Below are 25469 nucleotides of genomic sequence, written 5' to 3'. Positions count from 1 at the left end.
TTTTTTTTTTGCTTTGAAGACTTCTAGAGCTTTGGAGGTATCTTTTTTTTTTTTTTTGCTTTGAAGACTTCTAGAGCTTTGGAGGTATCTAGAGCCCTGTTGTGGCATTATAGGATAAGCAGTAGACAGCAAGGTCAATTTGAACCCACCAGCTGGAAAACCTATACAGGGTTGCTATGAGTCAGAACTGACTCAATGGCACTTAACAACAACAATGACATATCTAAATTAAGGGTCCCTGGTAGCATAGTGAGATATAAGCTGGGCTGCTCAGATCTGCCATTCCTTCCAAGGGAGAAAGATGAGACTTTCTGCTTCTGAAAAGATTTATAGCCTTGGAAACCCTATACAGGTTTACCAAGAGTTGAAACCGACTCAGTGTCAAACAACCATATCTAGGTTGAATTTGGGTGGTGTTGTCATGCAAATTAATCTCAGGGTGTGGTCTACTCTGTTGGTTTTCAGTCCAAACAACACTTTCAGCATTTTTTGTAAAGTCAATCTGGTCATTACAAAGTCCTTTAATTTTTGTTTATCAGGAAAATAATTTCATCATCATATTTGAGGAACAGGTTTGCTGGATATATGATTCATGGTTGGCAATCCTTTTCTTTCAGAGTTTTGTACATATTGTTCTATTGCCACCTTGCCTGCGTGATGTCTACTGAGAATCAGTAGTCTTACTGATTCTCCTTTGTGGGTAACTTTCATTTTTCCGAAGCTACTCTGAAGATTCTTTCCATGTCTTTGGTTTAGGAAAGTTTGGCTATGGTAAGTCTTAATGATTTTCTTTCAGGGTCTATTCCTTTTGGGGTTCGTTCAGCTTCTTGTATGCTTCTCGTCTTTCACTAGGTTAGGAAAGATTGCTTCTAACAACTCATTGACATTTTTTTCTGTGCTTTTTATTATCTCTTTCTGTTCTGTAATTCTAATCACCCATAAGCTATTATACCTCTTCATGGTGTCCTACGTAACTCTGAGGCTTTCTTTTGAGTTTTTCATTATTTTTTCTGATTGTTCTTCTAGCATAGTGGAATTGAGAGATTTAACTTCAAGCTCACTAATTTAGACTTCCATTGTTTCTCATCTACTCCTTTGCCCTTTCAATGTAGTGTCCATTTCTGAGATCTTAGTATTAATCTTCTGGGTTTCTATTTGAAGATTTTATTTTGTTTCAAATTTATATTTATTTTGTTTATTGTAATGTTTTCTTAAATTCTGAGTTTTTTCTGCGTTCTCCTTGATTTCCTTGACCATTGAAGGAACTAAAACATCATTATTTTGAATTATTTCTCAGGTAGTTTCATTATCTTTTCTTCCTCGGAAACGTTTTTTGTCTCTGCATTTTTGTTATTTGTTTGAGCCACTCTCTCTTATTTTTTTGTGTGTGAAGTAAAATATTCTGTTTTCTCTGACATTGTGTTGCTATTATATTTGTATTTAGTTGATGAATGTATGTTGGTGTATTCTTAAGCTCTCACCAACTCTCACTCAGTGAGTGTGATTAGAGAATGGAATTGTGTGTACAATTTTCCATTCCTCATTCATGCAGATCAATTTAGAGTGGGTTTGGCTGGTGTTGGCTGATGTGTGACATTGATCAGGTGGTATAGAAGCTGATATTGGTTCTTGTCTAGTGGGTGAAACTACAGAGGGTATGGTTGTGGTTGAGCTGTATGAGAATGGTTGCTGTCTCTCATCAGGTAGGGCATAAAGAGAAAATACACACAAGAAAACAAAACAGAACAAGCAAATAACAGTGAATAGGAGAGAAACTAGAAGAGAAAAAATATTGAAAAACACAAGAGAGGTAAGATGAAAGAGAAAGAGACTGTTGTTGTTAAGTGCCATCAAGTTGGTTTCAACTCACAGTGACCCTGTATAGGGTTTTCAAGGAACAGCTGATTAAGTTTGAACCGCTGACCTTGTGGTTTAAACTGACCTTGCAGTCCAGTGCTTTATTCCACAGCACCACACCAGGACTCCAGTTCCAACTCGTAGCAACCCTGTATAGGGTTTCCAAGGAGTAGCTGGTAGGTTTAAACTGCCTACCTTGTGGTTTGCCGTCTAGTGTTGATCCTACAGTGCCACATCAGGAGTCCAGTAAAGAAAAATCAAGAGGACAAAAAGAAAGAATAGCATGGAAATGAGAAATTGAAGAAAAAACAAAAGTGGATATGTTGTTAAGTGCCGTTGAGTCGATTCGGACCCATAGCGACCCTGTATAGGGTTTCCAAGGAATGACTGGTGCACTTGAATTGCCGACCTTGTGATTCATACGACTTTGCAGTCTGGCGCGTTAACCCACAGCGCCACACCAGGACTCCACATCAGTAAATATAGAAAGGATAAAATCAAGGGACGGGAAAGAGAAAGAACAATGAATAAACAAGCAAAAACAATGAAAGGAAAAATAAACAACAACAACAAAAAAACAATGCACTTGTTGGACCCAGAGAGAAGAAAACTCTGGTGGCTCCTGCCAGCCAAGGAACACAAGAGTTGAAGGGATGTGACAGCTGCATTCCCAGCCTTAGATAAAGTTCCTATAGACCTAAGTGTTGTCTGTGTTCAGGGCATCCAGTCCCTAAGTAGTTCGTGATGGCCCTTCAGGTTGTTAGTTTCCTTGCTTGTCAGAACCAGATGATAGCTTGGGACTAGGTGACTCCTTATGAAAGTGCCTGCTTGTCTAATTCTGGCCTGGAGTCTTTTTTTTTTTTTCTGTAGCTGTGGAGCAGAGCCCACCTGAATCCAGGTGCCAAGGTGGCGCGGGTGGTACCTGTCTCACACTGGTTCAAACCACGTGGCTCAGAACTCCCAGAAAGCAGGGTCTGGGGGAGGGAAGGGTAGAAGACAATGGGGGCCAGCCTCATATCTTTTATACAGGGGAGTACGGGGAGCAAGAAGAAATCCCACCTTTTCTGTCACCTGTTGTGTGAATCTGCCCTGCTGTCAGGCCACCATCTGTCTGTCTCTCCAGACCTGCTCATAAAAATTCAAGATGGCCAGTCAATCTCCTTTCCTTCCCCTGCTCAGCTTTTCCTCCCAGTAGGTATTCAATTCACTTCTCTAACCTTTCCTCTAAAACTCAGGGATCCAGGATTGTCTTCTGTGTCTTGTTTCATTTGGTCTCCCATATCTTTGTTATAGATGGTCTGTGTAATGTGTCTGTATAATCTGACATCTTATCAGAATCTCCCTTCCCATTTTAAAAGCAGGGGAAATGAGATCCAAAAAGGCCATGGAACTTGTATTTTATTTCAACCCTACTTCTTACTCAAGTATCATAGAAAAAGTATTAGCCTAATCAATCTCCATCATTGTTATATTTAAAGATTGTCTGAAGTTTGCAGTGTTGTCAGTATCATTTGCCTTTTCTTGTCTTTTTATGTACATGAAGTTATACAGTATTTGTTTTTTTGTGATTGACTGATTTCACTCAGGATAATGTCTTCAGTCTCCCATTCATAATGTATCATGTATCAAGACATTGTTTCTTCCACATGTAGAGTAGTATTCTATCATTATATGTTTGTACCTCATTTTGTTTATCTGATAGTCAAAGTTAAAGAATGGGTGAGGTCATTGCTATTCCTACTTCCAAGATCCAATTCAAATATCACCTACCTTTCAAAGCTGTAAATAAACATGACCAACTTTCTTTCCAAACTCTATAGTTTTGTGTTATTTTTTTATATCTGTGGGTACTGAGTATCTGCTTCAAGTTACAGCTAATGGTGCCTTCATGATGACAGGATTCATGTGTGTTTTGTCTCACTGCATTAGTGGTGCTCATCACTGACTCTGCTCTGTAGTTGTTGTTAAGTAACATTGAGTCGGTTGTGGCTCATAGTGACCCTGCATAGGTTTTCCAAGGAGCAGCTGTTGGGTTTGAACTGATAACCTTGCAGGTCACAGTCCAGTGCTGAACCTACATGACAACCCGATGTGTGCAGAGTAGCACTGCTCCATAGGGATTTCAAGTACGTGGACTTTCAGGAGCAGATCACCAGGCTTGACTTCCAAGGTATCTCTGGGCAGGTTTGAACTGCCAACTTCCTGTTAGTAGGCAAGCATTTAACAGTTTGCACTACCAGGCACTCTGGGAATACTTTTATTTTTCTAAGTAAATGTGAATGTATTAGTTTTAGTGATATACTTCATTAAAATCAAAGTTTGGCCCTCGCAATTGACAAAACTTTGTTGGGGCTGGGAGAATACCAAGGGAAGGTAAAATTGCCTTCCTTGCCCAGGCTGCCTCTCCTACCCAGTTTTATTATTGAACCAAGAGGTCAACAAAAGTAACCTGCTGGACTAGCCTGGAATAGCTAGAGGAACAGAAGATACTTCTTGAAAGAAAAACCAGCAGAAAAAATAAAAAACAAAAATGGCAGTCTGATTAGTACTATAAGAACAAGCTAGTTGTTTGCTGGGGAGCCATCAAGCAAGCAATCAAGTCCCTTCAGGACAAATCCTCCTCCAATACTGAAACTCAAAGGGAACACATGAACAGGCATGTAAGCTACTGGCAACCACATAGGTCTCCTGGAAGAGGGAGAAAGGCAGTAATGAAGATATGGGCCGAGTTCAACCACGTTGCATAGACTCCCATCGACCAGGAGATGAGAGAGAGAAGAGGAGGGGTTGGTTGATCCAAAGTGTGGACCTGTGGACTCCTGAACCCATGAACAAGGACATAGCCACAGAGAGCTGGAACTGAGAGCCAAGTGCCCAGCTGATGTGAAGTGAGGGGAGACTCACAAGAATGCCCAAACTTGTAGACCCATTTGACCTAGCTTCAATGGCTTGATAATCAGGACTCAACCAAATAATTTTTTTTTTTTTAATGAAGAAAACAAGTGTAAATTGCTGCAATTTGATGAACTTGACCTATATTTATGGATGTATTAGCTCAAAATATCAACTGAGAGGGAAGGATTGATAGAGACAGGTGACTTAGACATTGGCTGCCTAAAATGGAAGGGACTATAAAGCTACAAAGTGACTGGCTTGCAAGTTTTCAAGAGGCAGTTTAGTTTCAGAGTGTGTGGGGGAAGGTAGAATTCCCACTGAATTGTTTTCATCTTGTCTAGATGGGTCTGGTGAAAGGAGCTGGGAATGAGATTCTTAAGATTCAATAATGAGTAATTGTTACCATGACTAGTTACGACTGTCACAACTGTAAAGGAAGAAGTTTTGTAACAAAAAAAGGGGAGTAGTTAATCTTACAGTCCAGGAATAGAGAACCCTAGGACCATCAAGGGAGAAGAACACGAATGGAAGAGCAGCAACACCAAAGGTGGAGTCAGAGATGAGGGATGGAAAGAGAGAACAACTGAGTACTCTAGACTCATGAAAAGACAAAGGCTGTGTGCTGATAGCCAAGTGCTGGTGGCCAGGAGGCAGGCTTGCAGAATGTGTCCTTTGTTTGTTTAAATGATTATATATTCTTGAGTGTTTTTTGTGTACATCCCCCCCACCCCACCCCAAAAAAAGGAAATAGAAGCAAATGCTGTTGAATGATGGTGCACAGAGGAGATTGTAATCATTGCAATGAAACGATGAATGTAAAACTGATGTTCCCCATGTATCACTCAATTCCCAATAAAAACTTATAACAAACAAAAAAAGTAACCTGCTACCCAAAGATTTCCCTGCTGCTTCCTTCTGGGCAGAAACACCATGGACACGAGCCATCTTGGGAGGTTACAGAGGAACCGGTCACCCTCCATTTGTCTTTCTCCCCAGAACTATCCAATTTTAGGTAGAAGAGAAACACTTATTATCAGAAGGACTGAGATGACTGTCAGGGGGAAGTACCCAGGCTTTGGAAGGACTGAAGGTGGGGTTTGCACTCTGCTTATACAGCTATCTTCATCAGAGAAGATGAAGATTTTCTTTGCATTGTGGAAGGAAAGCAGCAAAAAATAAATAAGTAAATCCAGACATGTATGAGTTAACATAGAAGACTTTCCTCAAAATACATTTAAAAGAACAAACCCTTAACTAGAATAGCATTTCCAGTACAATAATTGCTGTAACTTGGTACTGTTTACTATAAATAAAAGTACTCCCTGGAGCCTCGCAAGTTTTGCAGAAGATGTACCAAAAGTAATTGAAATGTAACTGAGTTTTAAATTGTGAAATTAATTTTACACTTAACAAATGCCAAAAAAAAAAAAAAAAAAAAACTGGAGGACTTTAAAGTTCAGAGTGTTAATATTTTATATCTGTCCATTTAATTAGCTGGGTTCCAGAGACTCTTTCTTCTTCTTTTTGGTCATTCTCTTCTTGATTGTGAGATAGGAATTAAAGTTATCATTTGTTTGGTTGTGGTTGACCTGGTACTTATTTCCCTAGTATGCATTCTTGTTTAAGGAAATAGGATGTAGCCATGTAAAATCTACTCAATAACTCCTTTAATTGACATTTATGTGATCTAATTAAAGAACTTGAAGTCAAGGCTTCACAAGGTTTACCTGCATATTATGCAGATATTTTCAGTGCTGCATTTACCTTTTTTAAAATAAGACTGCACCTTCTGAATGCATTTCTAGACTCAGATTTAAGAACTGTAGAAAAGAGAAGTTCCTTGTCGTGTAGCCCTGGTGACACAGTGGTTAAGCACCGACTGCTGATCAAAAAGTTGGCAGTTTGAACCCACCAGCCACTTTACCAGAGAAAGATGTGGCAGTCTACTTCCATAAAGATTTACAGCCTTGGACAGTTCTACTCTAACCTGTTGGCTCATTATGAGTTGGAATTGACTTGATGGCAGTGGGTTTAGCATTTATGGGTAGCAATGTCACAAGGTCAGTCAGTTACAGAGCAAAACAAAGAAACTAGATGGTTTCCCAACTCAAGACTTACATTTGTTTTCTATTTAAATGTGTTTTACATATGCAATATGTAAATTGACATATTTATCAATTTGTCATGATATTTGTAACTTTAAGACAGTGATAGTAGTCTTAGCTAATTGACTAGAAAACTTTAATTTCTGCATTAGTATATTATAGTATGGGACTTCTGGTGTGGTACTGTGGATCGGCACTGGACTGTAAACCACAAAGTTGGCAGTTCAAATCCACCAGTTGCTTCTCAGAAATCCTAAACAGGGTCGCTATGAGTCGAGTTGTATCAGTGGCACTTAACAATGACAACATACTATAGTATGGAGTCCTGGTGTGGCACTATCTTAGGAACACTGGACTGCTGACTGCAAGCGAGGTAGTTCAAACTCACCAGTCACTCCTCAGAAACCTATACAGAGTCACTATGAGTAGGAACTGACTCTATAGCACTTAACAACAGCAACGTAGTATATTGTACTCTTTACAGTTATCTATGAAGTCTTGGTGTAGTGCTGTGGGATAATGCACTGGACCACAAGGTTGGTTTGTGCTGCAAGGTTGGCTACTTCTCGAGAACCCTATACAGGGTCACTGAGTCATAACAGACTCAATGGCACTTATCAACAAGAGTTATTTTTGGCAGGTACTCTTAGCCGTATTGTTCCTTTCGTATTCCCTCCTTGTGTACTTATTTTTACTTTCTCATTTTGTGATTTTTTAGATTTTATTTCATTTTATTTTTGTATATAAAATATTGCAACTTATTGGATATTTCCCTTCTTGAGCCTCGTTTACAATATAATTTTAAGGATATTTAAATTTTTTTAAACTTTTAAAGCTTTTTATTGTGACTTGAGTGAACGTTTACAGTCTAGATCATCAGTTTTGCATTCAACAAATTCCACACTTTGTTTCATCTCAATGACTACAGTCCCCTCCTTGCAACAACAGCTATCCTGTTTCCACCCTGTAGTTCCTCTTTCCATTCCACCCACCTTCCCATCCCTTCTCAACTTTGTCCTTAGGAAAACGTTGCCCTTTTGATTTTGAATGATCGACCATTCCATAGTGAGCATACTTTGCTAGTGTTGTTGTCCCTGCTATATACCTATCTACTACTTGGCTAAAAATTGGGCCATGAAGGTGAGTTCCTTTCCAGACCTAAAGGGAGATCGAGGGACATAGTCTCGCAGGTTCATTTAGTCTCTTTCTGGTTAGTAAGTCCAGTCTTTTTTTTTTTTTTTTAAATGATTTAGAGTTTTATTGTACATTTTCTCCTACTCTATCTGGGATTGTCTAACATCCCTTTCAGATTAGTTGGTAGTGGTAGCCAGGCACCGTCTAATTCTTTGGTCTCAGAGTATTGAAGACAGATGTTCACCTGTTCCAATTAGTCCGCTGGACTAATTGATTCGTGTGATTCTTCAATTCTTATCACTCTCTTTTTTTCTGTATATGGAGAGACCAATAGCTGCACCTTAGATCACCACTCATGAGCACTAAAGATCCCAGACGTTACTCACCAAAGTAGCATGTAGAATATTGACTTTGTGGACTGTGTTATGCCAGTTGACCATGGTGTCCTCTGAAACTATGGTACTGAGCCCTCAGCCCCAGTAACTCATTGCTCCGAGATGTTTGATAATATCTAAGAAGTTTTCATCATTTTGCCTTCTGTATGCTCCACCACATTCATAGTTGTGTTTTCAGAAAAGGTAAATACCCGTGTACAAATATCTCTTTCAAACTCCTATATATTTGTTGGAGGTATATATATATGTAAAATCCCACTCTTCCTCCCTTACCCCTTCAGCCTGTCTCAATATATGTATCTGCACACAGAACACTGTTGTTCCAAGGTTGTGTATATATAACTATTTACCTCTATTCCCTTTAGCCATGCATACCTCCCTATGTCTTCACCTGTCTTCATCATTCTTCTGCCACCCTCCCTCTTCTTATATATTGCCCTCCCTATCACCCAAGCTAACATGTGTCTACCCTATAAACAGTGAATTTACTCTTCCTCCCCTTCAACCCCTAGTAACCATTAAAGAATGTTTCTTTTAGTACGAAACCTTTTCTTCAGTTTTTATAGTAGTGGTCTCATACAATGTTAGTCCTTTTGTGATTGACTAATTTCACTTAGCATAATCTTCTCCAAGCTCATCCATGTTATGAGGTGTTTCGCAGAGTCATCATTATTCTTCTCATGTTGACCTCTTATCACTGAGTCATATAATACTGTCAGTATCTTCTCCCACCTTCTCTTACCCGGATCTAAAAGGGAAAAATATTGTTTGGTGGTAGTAGTAAGACTATGGTAGAAAAGCCATATGAAGTAATTTGCTGTGCTGTAGTGCTATACCAACATTTGTTACATTCTGATAACTTAAACCTTCATCTTGGTCTGTTGACTTGGAGATTTGCTTCTCAGCTACAGACCCTCACTAGCCTACCCTTGAGTTCCTAAAACAACCCTTTTCCTGGAAATACTCCTTTCCTGCTCTGTTACCCATGTTCTCCAATACAAGAAAAAAATCGCCTTTTATACTTCAGAAACAACCCTTGCTATGGTAGCTGGCCCCAACCCAAAAAGTGCATGGGTTTGCACACCCTAGGCCACAGAGGCCATTTGACAAGTGAGGCGGGTACACCGCAACCATGAACATTTTGCCCCACTAGACAGGCAAAAGACTCATTCCTTATGGAGGAGGACTAATTGTCAACCTACAATATGCAGATGATAAAACCATGTTTACTGAAAGTGAAGAGGATTTAAAATACTTACTGATGAAGAAACAAGACCACAGCCTTCGGTATGGGTTGCATCTCAATGTAAAGAATACGAAAATCCTCACCACTAGACCAACAAACAACATTCATATAAATGGAGAAAAGATTTAAGTTGTTAAAGACTTCATTTTGCTTAGACCAACTATCAGCACTCATGGAAGCAGTAGTCAAAAAATCAAATGATGTGTTGCATTAGGCAAATCTGCGGCACAAGACCAGTTTAAAATGCTGAAGAGCAAAGATGTCAGCTTGAGGACTAGAGTGTGCCTGACCCAAGCCATGGTATTTTCAATAATCTTATATGCATGAGGAACTAGGACAGTGAATCAGGAAGACCATAGAAGAATTGATGCATTTGAGTTATTATGTTGGAGTATTTTAAAAGTGCCATGGACTATAATGCGTGCTCAACCTTGGAACAAAAGGGCTCATAGTTTGAAGAGGAGAAATAATACTAAGATGCTTGACTGTCTTATGAATATTGGTTTCCCTTGCCTACTATTGTAAAATAGACCTTGAGTGGGATAGAAAGGAATGTTGGGAAACATGATTACAGAAAACTTGTAAGCCCATCTTCAGCCTATAACTGATTGGAATACCTGAAACAGATTCTACAACTTGCCAGTGAAATAGGCCTCTTGCAGAGCCTTTGCAGAGTATAGAACCTTAGGTGGAATTCTGAATCCCATCCAGAACCTTCTGAGGTGGGACATTCCCACAAGCAGACCAGCCTGGAAAAGCTAGAGCAACAGGAAGGTACATCTTCAAAGAAACATCATCAGGAAAAACCCAAAACAAAAATGTCAGCATGACTGGCTATTACAGGAATAAGCAAGCAGTTCGCCAGAAAGCCATCAAAGCAAGCAATCAAGTTCCTTCAGGACAAACTCCCTTCTAAGATTGAAACTCAAAGGGAACACACAAGCATGTAAGCTTGCTGGTGATCACATTGGTCTACTGGTTAGTCGAAAAGGGGGAAAGGCAGCAATGAAGAAATGGGCTGAGTTCAGCCACAGTCCATTGACTCCCATTGACCTGGAGATGAGAAAGAGAAGAGGAAGGTCTGGTTGGTCCAAAGTGTGGTGAGACCTGGAGACACCTGAGCCCATGGACAAGGACATAGCCACAGAGGGCTAAAGCTGAGAGTGAAACATCCAGCTGATACGAAGTGAGAGGAGTTGCAGAAGAACACCCAAATGTGCAAACAGTATCCATTTGACTTAGCCTCGATGGCCTGATAATCAGAACTCGACTAGAGGAAGATTTTTAAAAATCTGATAAATTTGATAAAGGAAACAAGGGTAAATTGCTACAATTTGATGAACCTGACCTGTACTCATGGAGGTAGTAACTCTAAATGCTAATAGAGAGGGAAGGAGTCTTCATATCAAGTATCAATGCTATCCCCTCTGAACACAGGGTAGATAGGAACTGGCAACTTAGACATTGACTACCTAAAATGAGGGGGCAATAAAGGCATGAAGTGACTGGCTTACAAGATTTCAAGAGGAAGTTTAGTTGACGAGTGTGTGGGGGAAAAAAGAATTCCCATTGAATAGTTTTCATCTTGTCTAGATTGTAGTTGTTGTTGGGTGCCATCAAGTTGGTGCTGACTCATAGCGACCTTATGCACAGCATTACGAAACACTGCCCAATCCTGTGCCAACCTCATTATTGTTGCCATGCTTCAGCCCATTGATGCTGCCACTTGGCCAGTCCATCTTGTTGGGGGTTTTACTCTTTTTCTCTGGCCCTCTACCTTACCAAGCATGATATCCTTCTCCAGCGACTGGGACCCTCCTGACAATATGTCTGAAGAATGAGAGGTGAAGTTTGGCCATCTTGATCTCCAAGGAGCGCTCTGGCTGCACTTCTTCCAACACAGATCTGTTGGTTCTATGGGCAGCCCATGGCATTTTCAATATTCTCCTCCAACACCATAACTCAAAAGCATCAATTCCTCTACAGTCTTCCTTATTTACTTACTGTCCAGCTTTCACATGCTTATGAAGTTATTGAAAATACCATGGCTTGGGTGAGGCTCACCTTAGTCCTCAAGCTGACATCTTTGCTCTTCAACACTTTAAAAAGGTTTTGTGCAGCAGATTTGCTTAATGCAATACGTCCTTTGATTTCTTGACTGCTGCTTCCGTGAGTGTTGATAGTTGATCCAAGAAGAATGAAGTCCTTGAGAACTTCAATCTTTTCTCCATTGATAAGAATATTGTTTATTGGTCCAGTGGTGAGGATTTTTGTTTCTTTACATTGAAATTCAATACATACCAAGGGCTGTGGTCTTTGATCTTCATCCATAAACATTTTAAGTCCTCTTCACTTTCAGCAAGCAAGGTTGTATCATCTGCATATCGTGGGTTGTTAATGAGTCTTCCTCCAATCCTGATGCCACATTTTTCTTCTTATAACTCAGCTTCTCAGATTATTTGCTCAGCATACAGGTTGAATAAGTATGGTTAAAGAATACAACCCTGTCGTACGCCTTTCTGAATTTTAAACCATTCAGTGTTTCCATGTTCTGTTCGAACAGCTGCCTCTTGATCCATGTACAGATTCCTCAGGAGCAGAATTAAGTGTTCAGCAATACTCATACTTCACAATATTGCCCATAGCTTGTCATGATCCACACAACGAAAAGCCTTTGCATAGTCAACAAAGCACAGGTAAACATCTTTCTGATATTCTCTGCTTTCAGCCAAGATCCGTCAGACATCAGCAGTGGTATCCCTCGTTCCATGCCCTCTTCTGATTCGGGCTTAAACCGCTGGAAGTTCTCTGTCAATGTATGCTTGCAGCAGTTTCTCTATTACCTATAGTAAAACTTTACTCGCATGGGATATCAAAGAGATTGTCTGATGATTTCTGCATTCCGTTGGGTCACCTCTTTTTGGAATGGGCACAAATACAGATCTCTTCCAATCAGTTGGCCATATAGTTGTCTTCTAAATTTCTTGGCATAGATGAGTGAGTGCCTCCTGTGCCACCTCATTTTCTTGAAAGATTTCAATTTTTATTCCATCAATTCCTGGTGCTTTGTTCTTTGACAATTCCTTCAATGCACCTTGGATTTCTTCCTTCAGTATCATTGGATCTTGATCATTTTTTACCTCTTGAAATGGTTGAACATCAGCCATTTCCTTTTGGTGCAGAGACTCTGTATATTCTTCCCATTTTCTCTTGATGCTTTCTGCATCATTCAATAATTTGCCCAGAGAATCCTTCAATAACAGAAGTTGAGGCTTGAATTTTTTCTTCAGTTCCCCCAGCTTGAAAAATGCTGAGCGTGTACTTCCTTTTTGGTTTTCTGATTCCAGATCTTTGCACATTTTGTTGTAATATTTGGTTTTATCTTCTCGAGCTTATCTTTGTAATTTTCTGTTCAGTTCTCATACCTCCTCATTTCTTCCATTTGCTTTAGCATGTTTTTTCTAGAGAGCAAGTTTCAGTGTTTCTTCTGACATCCATTTTGATCTTTTCCTTCTTTCTTGTCTTCTTAATGACTTTTTCCTTTCTTTATGTATGATGTTCTTGATGTCTTCCCACAACTCTTCTGATCTTCAGTCTTTAGTGTTTAATATATCAAATCTGTACTTCAAATGATCTCTAAATTCAGGTGAGATAAATTCAAGGTCATATTTTGGCTTTCGTGGACTTGTTTTCATTTTCTTCAGCTTCAGTTTGAATTTGCATATAATTGATGGTCTGTTCCACAGTCTGCCCCTGGTCTTGTTTTGACTAATTATATAGAGCTTTTCCATCGTCTCTTTCCGCAGATGTAGTCAGTTTGATTTATATGTATTCCATCTGGCGAGGTCCACGTATATAGTCATCTCTTTTGCTGTCTAAAGAAGGTCTTTGAAATGAACAAATCATTGATTTTGCAGAATTCTATCATGCGATCTCCAGCATCATTTTTATCAACAAGGCCATATTTTCCAACTACTGATCCTTCTCTTTGCTCCCAACCTTTGCATTCCCAATTACCAGTAATGATCAAAACATCGTGATTGCATGTTGGGTCTGGTTAAAAGAGATGGGGATAAGATTCTTAGGATTCAGTAGTGAGTAATTGTTTTCATGACTAATTGCAACTGTCACAGTTTTAAAGGTAGAAGTTTTGTAACAAAAACGGGAGTGGTTAATCTTACAGTCCAGAAACAGAGGACTGTAAGACCATCAAGGGAGAAGAGCACAAACAAAATGTGGGACCTTATCCAGAAAAGCAACAACGCCAGAGAGGGAGACCGTGATGGGGACATGGAGAGGAGGGGAGCAGCTGAGAACTCTATATTCATGGAAAGATAGGGACTAAGAGTTGGTGGCCAGGAGGCAGACTTGCAGAATGTGCCATTTGGAGGTATAGATTATTATATATGCCAGAGGGGGATTGTTTTGTTTTTTTTAAAAAAAAAGAGCTAAAGTGAATAGATAGAATTACTGTTAACTGATGGTACATGGAGAGAATTATAATCATTGTAATGAAACAAGGTGTATGATTTGTTGAGTGTAAAACTGGTGATCTGACCTGTAGACTTTCACTCAATCCACAATAAAAACCTTAAAAAAAAAGTGCCATGGACCGCCAAAAGAACAAACATCTGTTAGAAGAAGTGCAGCCAGAGTGTTCCTTGGAAACCAGGGTGGCCAAATTTCATCTCTCATATTTCAGGCATATTGTCGGGAGGGACCAATCACTGGAGACGGATAACATGCTTAGTAAAATGGAGGGTCAGAGAAAAGGGGAAGACCCCAACGAGATGGATTGACACAGTGACAGCAGCAGTGGGCTTAGGCGTAGCAGTGATTGTGAGGTTTGTCCAGGACCAGGTAGTGTTTTGTTCTGTTGTGCCTAGTGTCACTTTGAGTCAGTACTGACTCAATGGCACCTAACAACAAGAAGACAGGCACCACACTCAGATGTCTCTCACTTGGATGAAATGAGTCCAGCTGACTGCCTCAGGGGCTAGAGCAGTATGTACCTCCATCGTCCTACTGTCCGGGTTCGTGGGACTGGCACCGCAGGACTCTGGAACACTTGTGCAACAGCCCCTGCCTACTGTAGGACTAGCCTGTGTTTGTGCTGTGACAGCCTCACACAGAGCTCTCTGTCCCATTCTTCTGCTGCTCTCCAGGGCAACGTTACTTGAACACACATGGGCTACAAGGAACTCAGCTGCTCTTAGGCTCTTATGATTCAGTTTTCAATTGAAAAAAGCCACAAGCTGCTTCAGAGCAAACTGTTTTAGCTATTTATTTTCCAATTACTGGGATACTACCAAACTCTATTCATGATTTATTGACCATGGCTTATGCCTTTACTATATATGCAAATACGATCCCACAAAGGTACTATTTTTGAATTCATGAATGAAGCCACAATTCACTTATGTAAATGTCACAAGACATGCGTAGTGTGTGCATGGTTGTGTTATGCCAAAACTTTTTACATAAATTTGTCATTTTTGTCCATTATATGTGTTTGCTTGTTATTTACATGGATAAGTGATTTTGGGGAAAATATGGTACAACATGAATGAGTCTCAAAAATATGTTAAGTGAAAAAAGCCAGATATAAAAGGCCACATATTATATAGTTCCATTTACATAAAATGATCAGAAAAGACAAGTCTTTTAGATACAGGAACTAGATGAGTTGTTGTCAGGGGAGCAGGAAGAGAAGTTGGACGAATTTCTAATATGTATGTGATTGTGAATAGTGATAGAAATGGTCTGGAATTATGATGATGGCTGCACAACATGGTGTGTATGGTTAAAAAACAAACAAAAAACTTTAAAATGGCGAGTTTTATGTCGTGTGAGTTACATTCAATTAAAAATGGTATTTTTTTGTCTTTTAAAAAAAGAGCATTTTGTACCCAAAGATGACATGGAAGATATTTATGACAGATTGGGGACTGGGTTATGGAGGAATTTCCAAAGAAGTGAAAAAGTTGTCTCCCTAAAATGGGGATGACTACTGAAGAAGTTTGTCTACTCTATGGCTTTTAGAAGATACAGAGAAAGTTCAATTGGAGAAGAAGAATCAGAGTCATTAGATGGCCTTCTGCTCTGAGCCAAGGAATGTGGTTAGAGATGTTATGCAAACTGAGATGATAAACCAAATTAGCTCCACTGAGCAAATTACCTGTAGTTCAGAAACAGCAGGGAGGTTGGAAAATTAATAGGGAGTGGGGGAAGGACTGAAGGGATGTGATTTTTCTTTTTTAATGTACAATCCAACAACAGCTCTCCCTAGATTTTGTGCTAAAATAAGAGCATTTTCACACATTTTAATTGCTCTGTGATAACAACAGTGTGAACTTCATCCACAAACATTTATTATCTATTTAATTTTGCTCTAATTTCAGTGTAGCAAGAATTCACCTTGTAAGTGGGAGTAATGTCCGTTTAGTAAAAAGAAATCCTTTCCCACATTGCTAATCCTGTTGTGCATTTCCATAATGAATATTAATAATAAGATGAGTTTTTCTATTTCTCCATTTTTAGGTAGCATTTATAGATTACTATTTTCAGAGTTGCATCTTTATACACTGAAAGACCACTTGCTCCTTAGGCATTTGTTAAAGAATGTTTTTTTAAAAAAAAACTTGTAGAAGTTAAGGTTTCACAATATTTTTGGTCAAGATTTTTAGAGAGACTTATGCTTATATAGGCTATCTGTTCATGGTAAACTTTATTTAAAGAAACTTTATTGGTTCCAGCTCATGGCTTCCCCATGTGTTAGAGTAGAATTGCCTGCTCCATAAGGTTTTCTTGTCTGTAGTCATAATGAAAATTGATTGCCATGTCTTCTATAGCACCACCAAGTTGGTTCAAAACCTCTAACCTTTAAATTAATAGTCAAATGCAAACCGTTTGTGCCAGCCAGAGACTTTATAAACAAAACCAAACAAACCCCACAAACCAACCACCACTGCTTCAATTCCATCTCACAGAGTCCCTATATAGAGTTTTTAAGACTAAATACTTACAGGAGCGGACAGTCCTATCTTTCTCCTACAGAGCCGGTTTGAATTGCCAGCTGTGATTAGCAGCCCACAGTGCCACCAGGGCTCCTTCAGGGACTTTATGTTGTTGTTGTTAGGTGCCATCGAGTTGGTACCGACTCATAGCAACCCTATGCACAACAGAACAAAATACTGCCCGATCCTGGACCAAGCTCACAATTGTTGCCACGTTTGAGCCCATTGATGCTGCCACTTGGCCAATCCATCTCTCTGAGAAGTCTTCCACTTTTTTCTGACCCTCCACCTTACCAAACATGATATCCTTCTCCAGCGACTGGTCCCTCCTGACAACATGTCTGAAGTATGAGAGAAGAAGTTTGGCCATCCTGGCCTCCAAGGAGCACTCTAGCTGCACTTCCAACACAGATCTGTTTGTTCTTTTGGAAGCCCATGGCACTTTATAATACTGTCTTAAAATGTATTTTTCAAATGAAATTTAAATAACTGCATAGCTATCTAAGTTGTTCTGATTGTTTTCCAGACCTGTCGTACTCCATACTTTATAGTGATGCTACAGGACACAGAGGAATGGATAAAAACATTGGCGAGCAACTCAATAAAGCTTATGAAGCCTTCCGACAGGCATGCATGGATAGAGATTCTGCAATAAGAGAACTACAGCAAAAGGTTTGTAGTTCTGGGTTTGAAAGTTGTTAATTATAATTGTCAGTGGACTGTATTTTACAAGTCAAAATTTTGTATCATTGGACATTGCCTTGAAGAACTATAGTTCCTGAAACATAAAGGTATATTAATGTGTAAACTTTGATGTTTTTATTTGATGTCTGTTTTTTAAAACATTGTCATCTATGTTAAAAATTGATGGGTTCATTTTAAAGTAATTGTATTTAGGAAAGTTGTATTCCATAAGCAGTTTTGAAACAGGATTTGCTTTGAAATAAATATAAAAACAATTCATTTGTATCACTATCTCACCTAGTTTGTTTTTGTTTTGCTTTTTAACATTGTTATTTGACTGATGCAAAAGACTACAAATCCTAAAATATCCTGTAAGTAAATGTGCTATTTATGTATAATAACCTTCCATTTTATTTTACTAAGACAGCTAAAAATAGGCACACTATTCCAGTGAACCCCTTGATAACTTATTAAAAGTCTCAGCTTTTAGTTTCTGGAAGATAAAGTAGAGGGGCAAAGTTAGGAGTCCTTATCTATGGACCCCTACACTGCCAAACATCACTAGAAAGGTACTTATAGCAAGATAAGCTAGATAACTGGGACCTCTTAAAAATTCAATATTTGTACTTGTTAAAAGACTTTACCAAAAGAGTCAAATGAGAACCTACAGACTGGGAATTTTTTTTTAATATATAATGACTTATCTAACAAGGCTGTATTCTCTGACATATGTATATATATATATATGAACTTAAATACCTCAACAACAAAAAGGCAAACAATTCAATCAAAAATAAAGACAAAGGACTGACCAGGCATTTCACCAAAGAAGACATTCAAGCAGCCAATAAACACATGAAGAAAAATGCTTTCCATCATTAACCGGTAGAGAGATGCACATCAAAACTACAATGAAATATCATATCACTCCTGCAAAAATGGCACTTCTAAGGAACAGAAAACAACAAATGCTAGTGATGTCGTGGGGAATTTAGAATTCTTAACACTCTGGTGAAATTGTAAAATGCTGCTGCCTCCATGGAAAATGGTATGGCACATCCTCAAAAAGCTAGGCAGAAACTCCAGGTTATCTAGGAATCCCACTGCTAAGTATATGAGTATATCCTAGAGAACTAAGAGCAGTGGCATGAATAGACATAATGCACACCCAACCCATGTTCATTGCAGCATTATTCACAATAGCAGAAAAGATGAAATGTACCTAAGTGTTCATTATCAGATGAATGAAGAAACAAAATATACATACATAGAATGGAATATTCCACAATGGTCAAGAATAATAATGAGTATATGAAACAGAACATGGATGAATCTGGAACACATGTTAAGTGAAATAAATCAATCAGAAAAAGCATTGACTAAATTTTTCGATGTTTTTGTTGTTGTTAGGTGCCATCGAGTCGGCACTGACTCATAGCGACCTTATGCACAGCAGAACGAAACAATATCTAATCCTGGGCCAACCTCACTACTGTTGCCACACTTGAGTCTATCGATGCTACCACCTGGCCAGTCCATCTTGTTGGGGGTCTTCCTCTTGTACTCTGACCCTCCATCTTACCCAGCATGATATCCTTCTCTAACGATAGTTCCTTCCTGACAATGTGTCCAAAGTACGAGAGACGAAGTTTGGCCATCTTGGCCTCTAAGGAACACTCTGGCTGCACTTCTTCCAAAACGGATCTATTGGTTCTTTTGGCAGCCCATGGCACTTTTAGTATTCTATAACAATACTTTTAGTATTGTTCGATACAATTTTATAAAATGTCAAGAATAAGCTTATATACAGAAACGAACATTCTTTGATAATTACCAGGGATCTGAGAGGAAAGAGAAAATTGCTTAGTAGCTAGTAAACCAAAAAATCAAACCTACTGTCAACCAGGAGCCCTGGTGTGGCACTGTAGGATAAGCGCTTGGCTACAAGGTCGGTTTGAACCATCTAGTTGACTAGGGAAACTCTAGAGACTATATCCCAAAAATACCCTTATAGCCTGGAACTGAAGCCACTCCCACATATAATCTGTCAGCCAAATAGATTGGCCTTTTACAATAAACAGCAGTCATGAGGAGCGTTCTCCTTAGAACAGTCAACTGCAGGCATACCTTGTTTTATTGCGCTTAGCAGTTACTATGTTTTTTACAAATTTAACATTTGTGGCAACCCTACATCAAGCAAATATATCAGCACTGTTTTTCCTATAATGTGTCCTCACTTCATGTCTCTATGTCACATTTTGTTAATTCTCACAATATTTCAAGTTGCACACTTCAGTATAGTGTAAACTTTTATATACACTGAGAAAAAAATCCATGTGGCTCACTTTATTAAGATACTAGCTTTATTGCAGAGTCTGAAGCTGGATCCACAGTATCTCTGAGGTGTATTTGAGTTCAAAATCAAGCAGGTGTAATTTGCCCACAAGCACAGAAAAGGCAAGAAGGAGAAGGGAAACAACTGAGGGAATGGAGAAGGCAGGGTGGAAATGGATAGAGTGCTGACACATTGTGGGGATAGCAACCAATGTCACGGAACTACATGTGTATAAATTGTTGAATGGGAAATGAATTTTCTGGGTAAATTTTCACCAAAAATACAATAAAATATTCAAAAGAGAAAAGAAAATTCCAAAATGGGAAGAAATGAAATGAGGAGTAAGTAAAGTATGTCCATCAAATCATCATAATCCAAATATGTAATAACCAGCAAACTATTAGCATTTAAAAATAAAAAAGGAAATTCTTTCTACATATAATATAAGCAAAATTAGAACTCTGTATATCATCAGTCAAAACAAGGCCAGGGCAGATAAGCTTATATGCAAATTCAAACTGAAGCTGAAAAAAATGAAAACAAGTCCACAAGAGCCAAAATATGACCTCGACTATATCCCACCTGAATTTTGAGATCATCTGAAGAACAGATTTGTTACATTAAACACTAAAGACCAAAGACCAGAAGAGTTGTAGGATGACATAAAGAATATCATACAGGAAGAAAGCAAAAAGTCATTAAGAAGACAAGAAAGAAGGAAAAGTTCAAAATGAGAAACTGAAACTTGCTCTCCATAGTGTACAGATGCTAAATCAAATGGAAGAAATGAGGATGTACAAGAGCTGAACAGAAAATTTAAAATGTCAGCTCAAGAAGACAAAATCGAATATTACAACCAAATGTGCAAAGATCTAGAGTGAGAAAACCAAAAGGGAAAAACATGCTTAGCATTTTTCAAGCTGGGGGAACTGAAGAAAAAAATTCTAGTCTCAACTTCGGTTATTTAATGATTCTCTTGGGCAAATTATTGAATGATGCAGAAAGCATCAAGAAAAGATGGAAAGAATACACAGAGTAGCTGCACCAAAAGGAAAGGCTGATGTTCAACCATTTCAAGAGGTAGCATATGACCAAGAGCCAATGATACTGAAGGAAGAAGTCCAAGGTGCATTGAAGGAATTGGCAAAGGACAAGGCACCAGGAATTGATGGAATAAAAATTGAAATCTTTCAAGAAAGTGAGGCTTCACTGAGGCTCACTCATCTATGCCAAGAAATTTAGAAGACAGCTATCTGGCCAACTGACTGGAAGAGATCCGTATTTGTGTCCATTCCAAACAGAGGTGACCCAACAGAATACAGAAATCATCAGACAATCTCTTTGATATCCCATGCGAGTAAAGTTTTACTAAAGGTAATAGAGAAACTGCTGCAAGCATACATTTACAGAGAATTTCCACAGGTTCAATCTAGATTCAGAAGAGGCCGTGGAATGAGGGATATCATAGCTGATGTCCGATGGATCTTGACTGAAAGCAGAGAATACCAGAAAGATGTTTACCTGTACTTTATTTTCTACACAAAGGCTTTTCATTGTGTGGATCATGACAAGCTATGGGCAATATTGTGAAGTATGATTATTCCAGAACACTTAATTCTGCTCCTGAGGAATTTGTACATGAACCAAGAGGCAGTTGTTCGAACAGAGCATGGGAACACTGAATGGTTTAAAATTAAGAAAGGTGTGCGACAGGATTGTATTCTTACACCATACTTATTCAGCCTGTATGCTGAGCAAATAATCCAAGAAGCTGGGCTATATGAAGAAGAATATGGCATCAGGATTGGAGGAAAACTCATTAACAACCTGTGATATGCACATGATACAACCTTACTTGCTGAAAATGAAAAGGGCTTAAAATATTTACTAATGAAGATCAAAGAGCACAGCCTTTGGTATGAATTGCATCTCAATGTAAAGAAAACAGAAATCCTCACCGCTGGACCAATAAACAACATTTTATCAATGGAGAAAAGATAGAAGTTGTCAAGAACTTCAGTCTTTTTGGATCAACTATCAACAGTCATGGAAGCAGCAGTCAAGAAATCAAACGACGTATCACATTAGGCAAATCTGCTGCACAAGACCTTTTTAAAGTGTTGAAGTGCAAAGATGTCAGCTTGAGGACTAAGGTGCACCTGACCCAAGCCATGGTATTTTCTATAACCTCATATGCATGCGAAAGCTGGGCAGTGAATAAGGAAGATAATAGAAGAATTGATGCATTTGAGTTATGTTATTGGAGGAGAATACTGAAAGTGCCATGGGCTGCCAAAAGAACCAACAGATCTGTGTTGGAAGAAGTGCAACCAGGGTGGTGCTCCTTGGAGGCCAGGATGGCCAAGCTTCATCTCTCATATGTCAGACATATTGTCAGGAGAGACCAGTCCCTGGAGAAGGATATTATGTTTAGTAAGGTGGAGGGTCAGAGAAAAAGAGGAAGACCCAGTGAGATGGATTGGCCAAGTGGCAGCATCAATGGGCTCAAGTGTGGCAACAATTGTGAGGTTGGCCCAGGGACCATGCAGTGTTTCGTTCTGTTGTGCATAGGGTCGCTGTGAGTTGGTACCAACTTGATGGCACCTAACAATAACAACCCTGTAAGAAGTCATGATGTATTCTCACAGTACATATTCATGTCAGGGGAGGTCTGGTTATTTTAATACCACTCCCTCCTCCAATGCTGAAGAGCATAGACTCAGAATTACACGGGTTTTCTTTCTATAATTGGAAACTAATATAAATTAATCCATGCTAAGTTGGAACAGTGGTATGACACTATGGGGTAAACACTGAACTGCCAAATGCAAAGTATGCAGTTCAAACTCACCAGCTGCTTTTTGGAAATGCTATACAGGATCACTAGGAGTCGAAACCAACTCGGTGGCATGTTTCAGCAGCAGCAATAAGGTGGAGTTAGATAATAGCTTTGTGCTGTAAAATATTTACATCATGGTTAGCATGCTGAATTTGTTATTGTATATAATGTTAATGGTATCTATTTGTGTCTAGATGTATATGTGTTACATTTTTTTTCATTTGTTCTCCTAAGCTTCTCAGGCACTGGTTCACTCAGATGAACTCAGGACAATTTTAACAATAAATAGAACAGACATTGCTTTTGCACCGTAAGTAGTTTGTGGTATAAGTATGACTTAAATGGGTGACTAGTAATTGTTTCATGTCGTCTGTACATTTAGTTGCTTTTATAGGTCTTAGAAAAAAATTTAAAGCAATTTCTTCTGCCCAGAAAACGTCTCAGCTTAAAAAAAAAAATTATCACTGTACACATAAGGGAGGCCTAAAACCTCCTTCATATTCCCTAATTCACAGAACTCATGAGACTCGGTGTAGAGTTCTACTCATGGGTAAGATTTATTACAGTGCATAGTAAGGATAACATAGCCAGATGGTTAATGGTAAAAGACTTCAGGCAGAATCTAGAGGAATCCATGTACGTGCTTCTTATGCTGTTTTTCTCCTGTGAGGGATTACACAGAGAGTACCCTCCCTCAGAAAATTCATTTACAAGTATGTATTGTGCTTACTTATGAAAGTCCATCTGAGATTCAGAGTTCTGATTGTTCATTGAGGGTTGGTTATGTAAGGGCCCTTGTCTCAATCTAACTTCCAAATTCTAAAAAGGAAAGTAGGTATGTGACCATAAATTTTATTGTTCAGTGTCTGTATGCTGGCATGGCAGTAACAACTTGATCACTTAGGAAATGTTTCAAAAGCCAAATTCCCAATTTGCAGCTAAAAGCCAACCTTACAAACAAGCCTTTCTACAGATAGAGCCTAGAGCCTATTTTAGTGCCTCGTTCCTGCAGAAAGTTAAAGTGGAGCCTTTATGGTGGTTCTCCCAATTAAAAAAAAAAAATGCTAGCCTGTTAAATTCTGAAATCTAGGATATATGCTAGCCATATAGTTCCTTGTTTATTCTGTAAATATAGATTGAATAATTCCTTTTCACCAGCCACTCCTGGGGACCTCCATACTTGGTTGCTATGAGTCGGAACTGACTTGATGACACTTAATAGACATCTCTCTGAATTCCTTAAAAACCATTATTATTTTTTATGATTCTCTGTTGCTTTACAGAAAACCCTGTAAAGCTCCATTAGGGTACATAGGAGAAACAGGAGCACGATATGACAGAGAGCTTTCTAAAATTATTGAAATGAAATCTACAATTTGAATTTATTTTCCTTTCCAGTTCACGTTTAAGGCATAATCACTTGTGTTTATGTAAAAAACACTCCCAGGTTTTATACTTCTTATTTTCCCATTTAGGTTAAGAAACCTTGGCAATACTATTCTATGCTAGGAAAGTTAGGAAACACAATTAAGGAAAAGAAGTATTGAAATATTCTTAGTTTAAAGCAGAAATTTATGTAAGTCATCTTCCTGCATCCTGCATTGGCCAATGATATTTTAACCCTACCTTGGAAAGTCCCTAGGTGGCATAAATGGTTAATATGTTCAGTTAGCTTCAAGTTCATCCAGAGTAGGCCTAGGGATCTACTTACAAATCAACAATGAAAGCCTTATGGAGCATGTTTGTATTCTGATACACATGGGATTTCCATGAGTCAAAGTTAACTCCATGGCAACTGAAAGGGAAAAAATATGCCATGGAAGAAACCATGATTACATCATAAGTTTTCCCAAAGAAAAGAAAGGGAATTACAGTATTTTTATGTATTTTACTGTATTTCTTTTTTCCAGTGATTTCATTTTTCCACAAGATTTTTGAAGCCCTCTCATATATTCTAATGGATTAAGCTCAAAATACATTTATTTAAGAAACATTTAACTACTTTGCACTGAAGGATCCCTGGTATCATTGTGGGTTATATGTTGGGCTGCTAACCACAAGGTCAGCAGCTTGAATCTGCCAGCGGCTGTGCAGGAGAAAGATGAGGCTTTCTGCTCCTGTGAAGATTTATAGCCTCAGAAACCCTGTACAGATTCGCTTTAAGCCCTATCTGACTTGACGGCATGCCACCACCACCAGCACCACCACCCACTATATACTGAAGGTTGGGAGTACGGTGGCTTTGTAAGATAAGCACTGAACTGTCATCCACAAGGTCATCAGTTCAAGCCCACCACACTCCATGGGAGATGAGCTTTTCTGCTCCCAGAAAGACGTACAGCTTCAAAAACCTTATACAGGGTCACTGTGAGCGGAAACTGACTCAACGGCACTTAACAACAATAAATATACTAAAGGTGTAGTGATTGAAGCACTGGGCTGCTAACTAAAAGGTCAGTGGTTTGAACCCACCAGCCGCTTTGCAGGACAATGATGTAGCAGTCTGCTTCTGTAAAGTTTACAGCCTTAAGAACCTTATGGGACAGTTCTACTCTGCCCTATAGGGTGGCTGTGAATCTGAATCAATGCGACAGAAGTCGGTTTCATATGGATTACTATGCACCCTTGATGAGGATTTTTTTAAAGCATTTAAACATTTTAAAGTATACATCTCAGTGGCATTTAGTGAATTCATAATGCTGTGTAATACTACTTTCAAAACTTTTGCATCACTCTAGAAAAACATTCCTCCCTACCATTCCCTATCCCAATTCCCAGATAGCCACTAAACTGCTCTCTGCCTTTAGTGGTGGTGCTAGTGGTGGTGATTATGTCCTGTGGAGTTGGTTCTGACTCATAGCGACCCTGCACAAGATTTCCAAGGCTGTATATCTTTATGGGATATGGAGTCGTGGTGTGGCGCTGTGAGTTAATGCACCAGACTGCAAAGCCATTTGAACTGC

The 25469-nt window shown here is 38.9% G+C and overlaps 1 protein-coding gene across 1 annotated transcript in view; it reads left to right on the top strand.

Moving 5' to 3' along the window:
* TANK (TRAF family member-associated NFKB activator) overlaps window positions 1-25469 on the top strand; it is a 160788-nt gene that overhangs the window by 73657 nt on the left and 61662 nt on the right. Inside the window, exon 2 of the mRNA XM_006872020.1 lies at window positions 17175-17320. Within this exon, the coding sequence (XP_006872082.1) occupies window positions 17222-17320 (99 nt within the window). The 5' untranslated portion in view covers window positions 17175-17221. The remainder of the gene's footprint in view (window positions 1-17174; window positions 17321-25469) is intronic.

This window comes from Chrysochloris asiatica, unplaced genomic scaffold (genome assembly GCF_000296735.1).
Source record: "Chrysochloris asiatica unplaced genomic scaffold, ChrAsi1.0 scaffold00181, whole genome shotgun sequence".
Classification (NCBI taxonomy): Eukaryota; Metazoa; Chordata; class Mammalia; order Afrosoricida; family Chrysochloridae; genus Chrysochloris; species Chrysochloris asiatica.
This window is presented reverse-complemented; position numbering and strand designations above follow the sequence as displayed.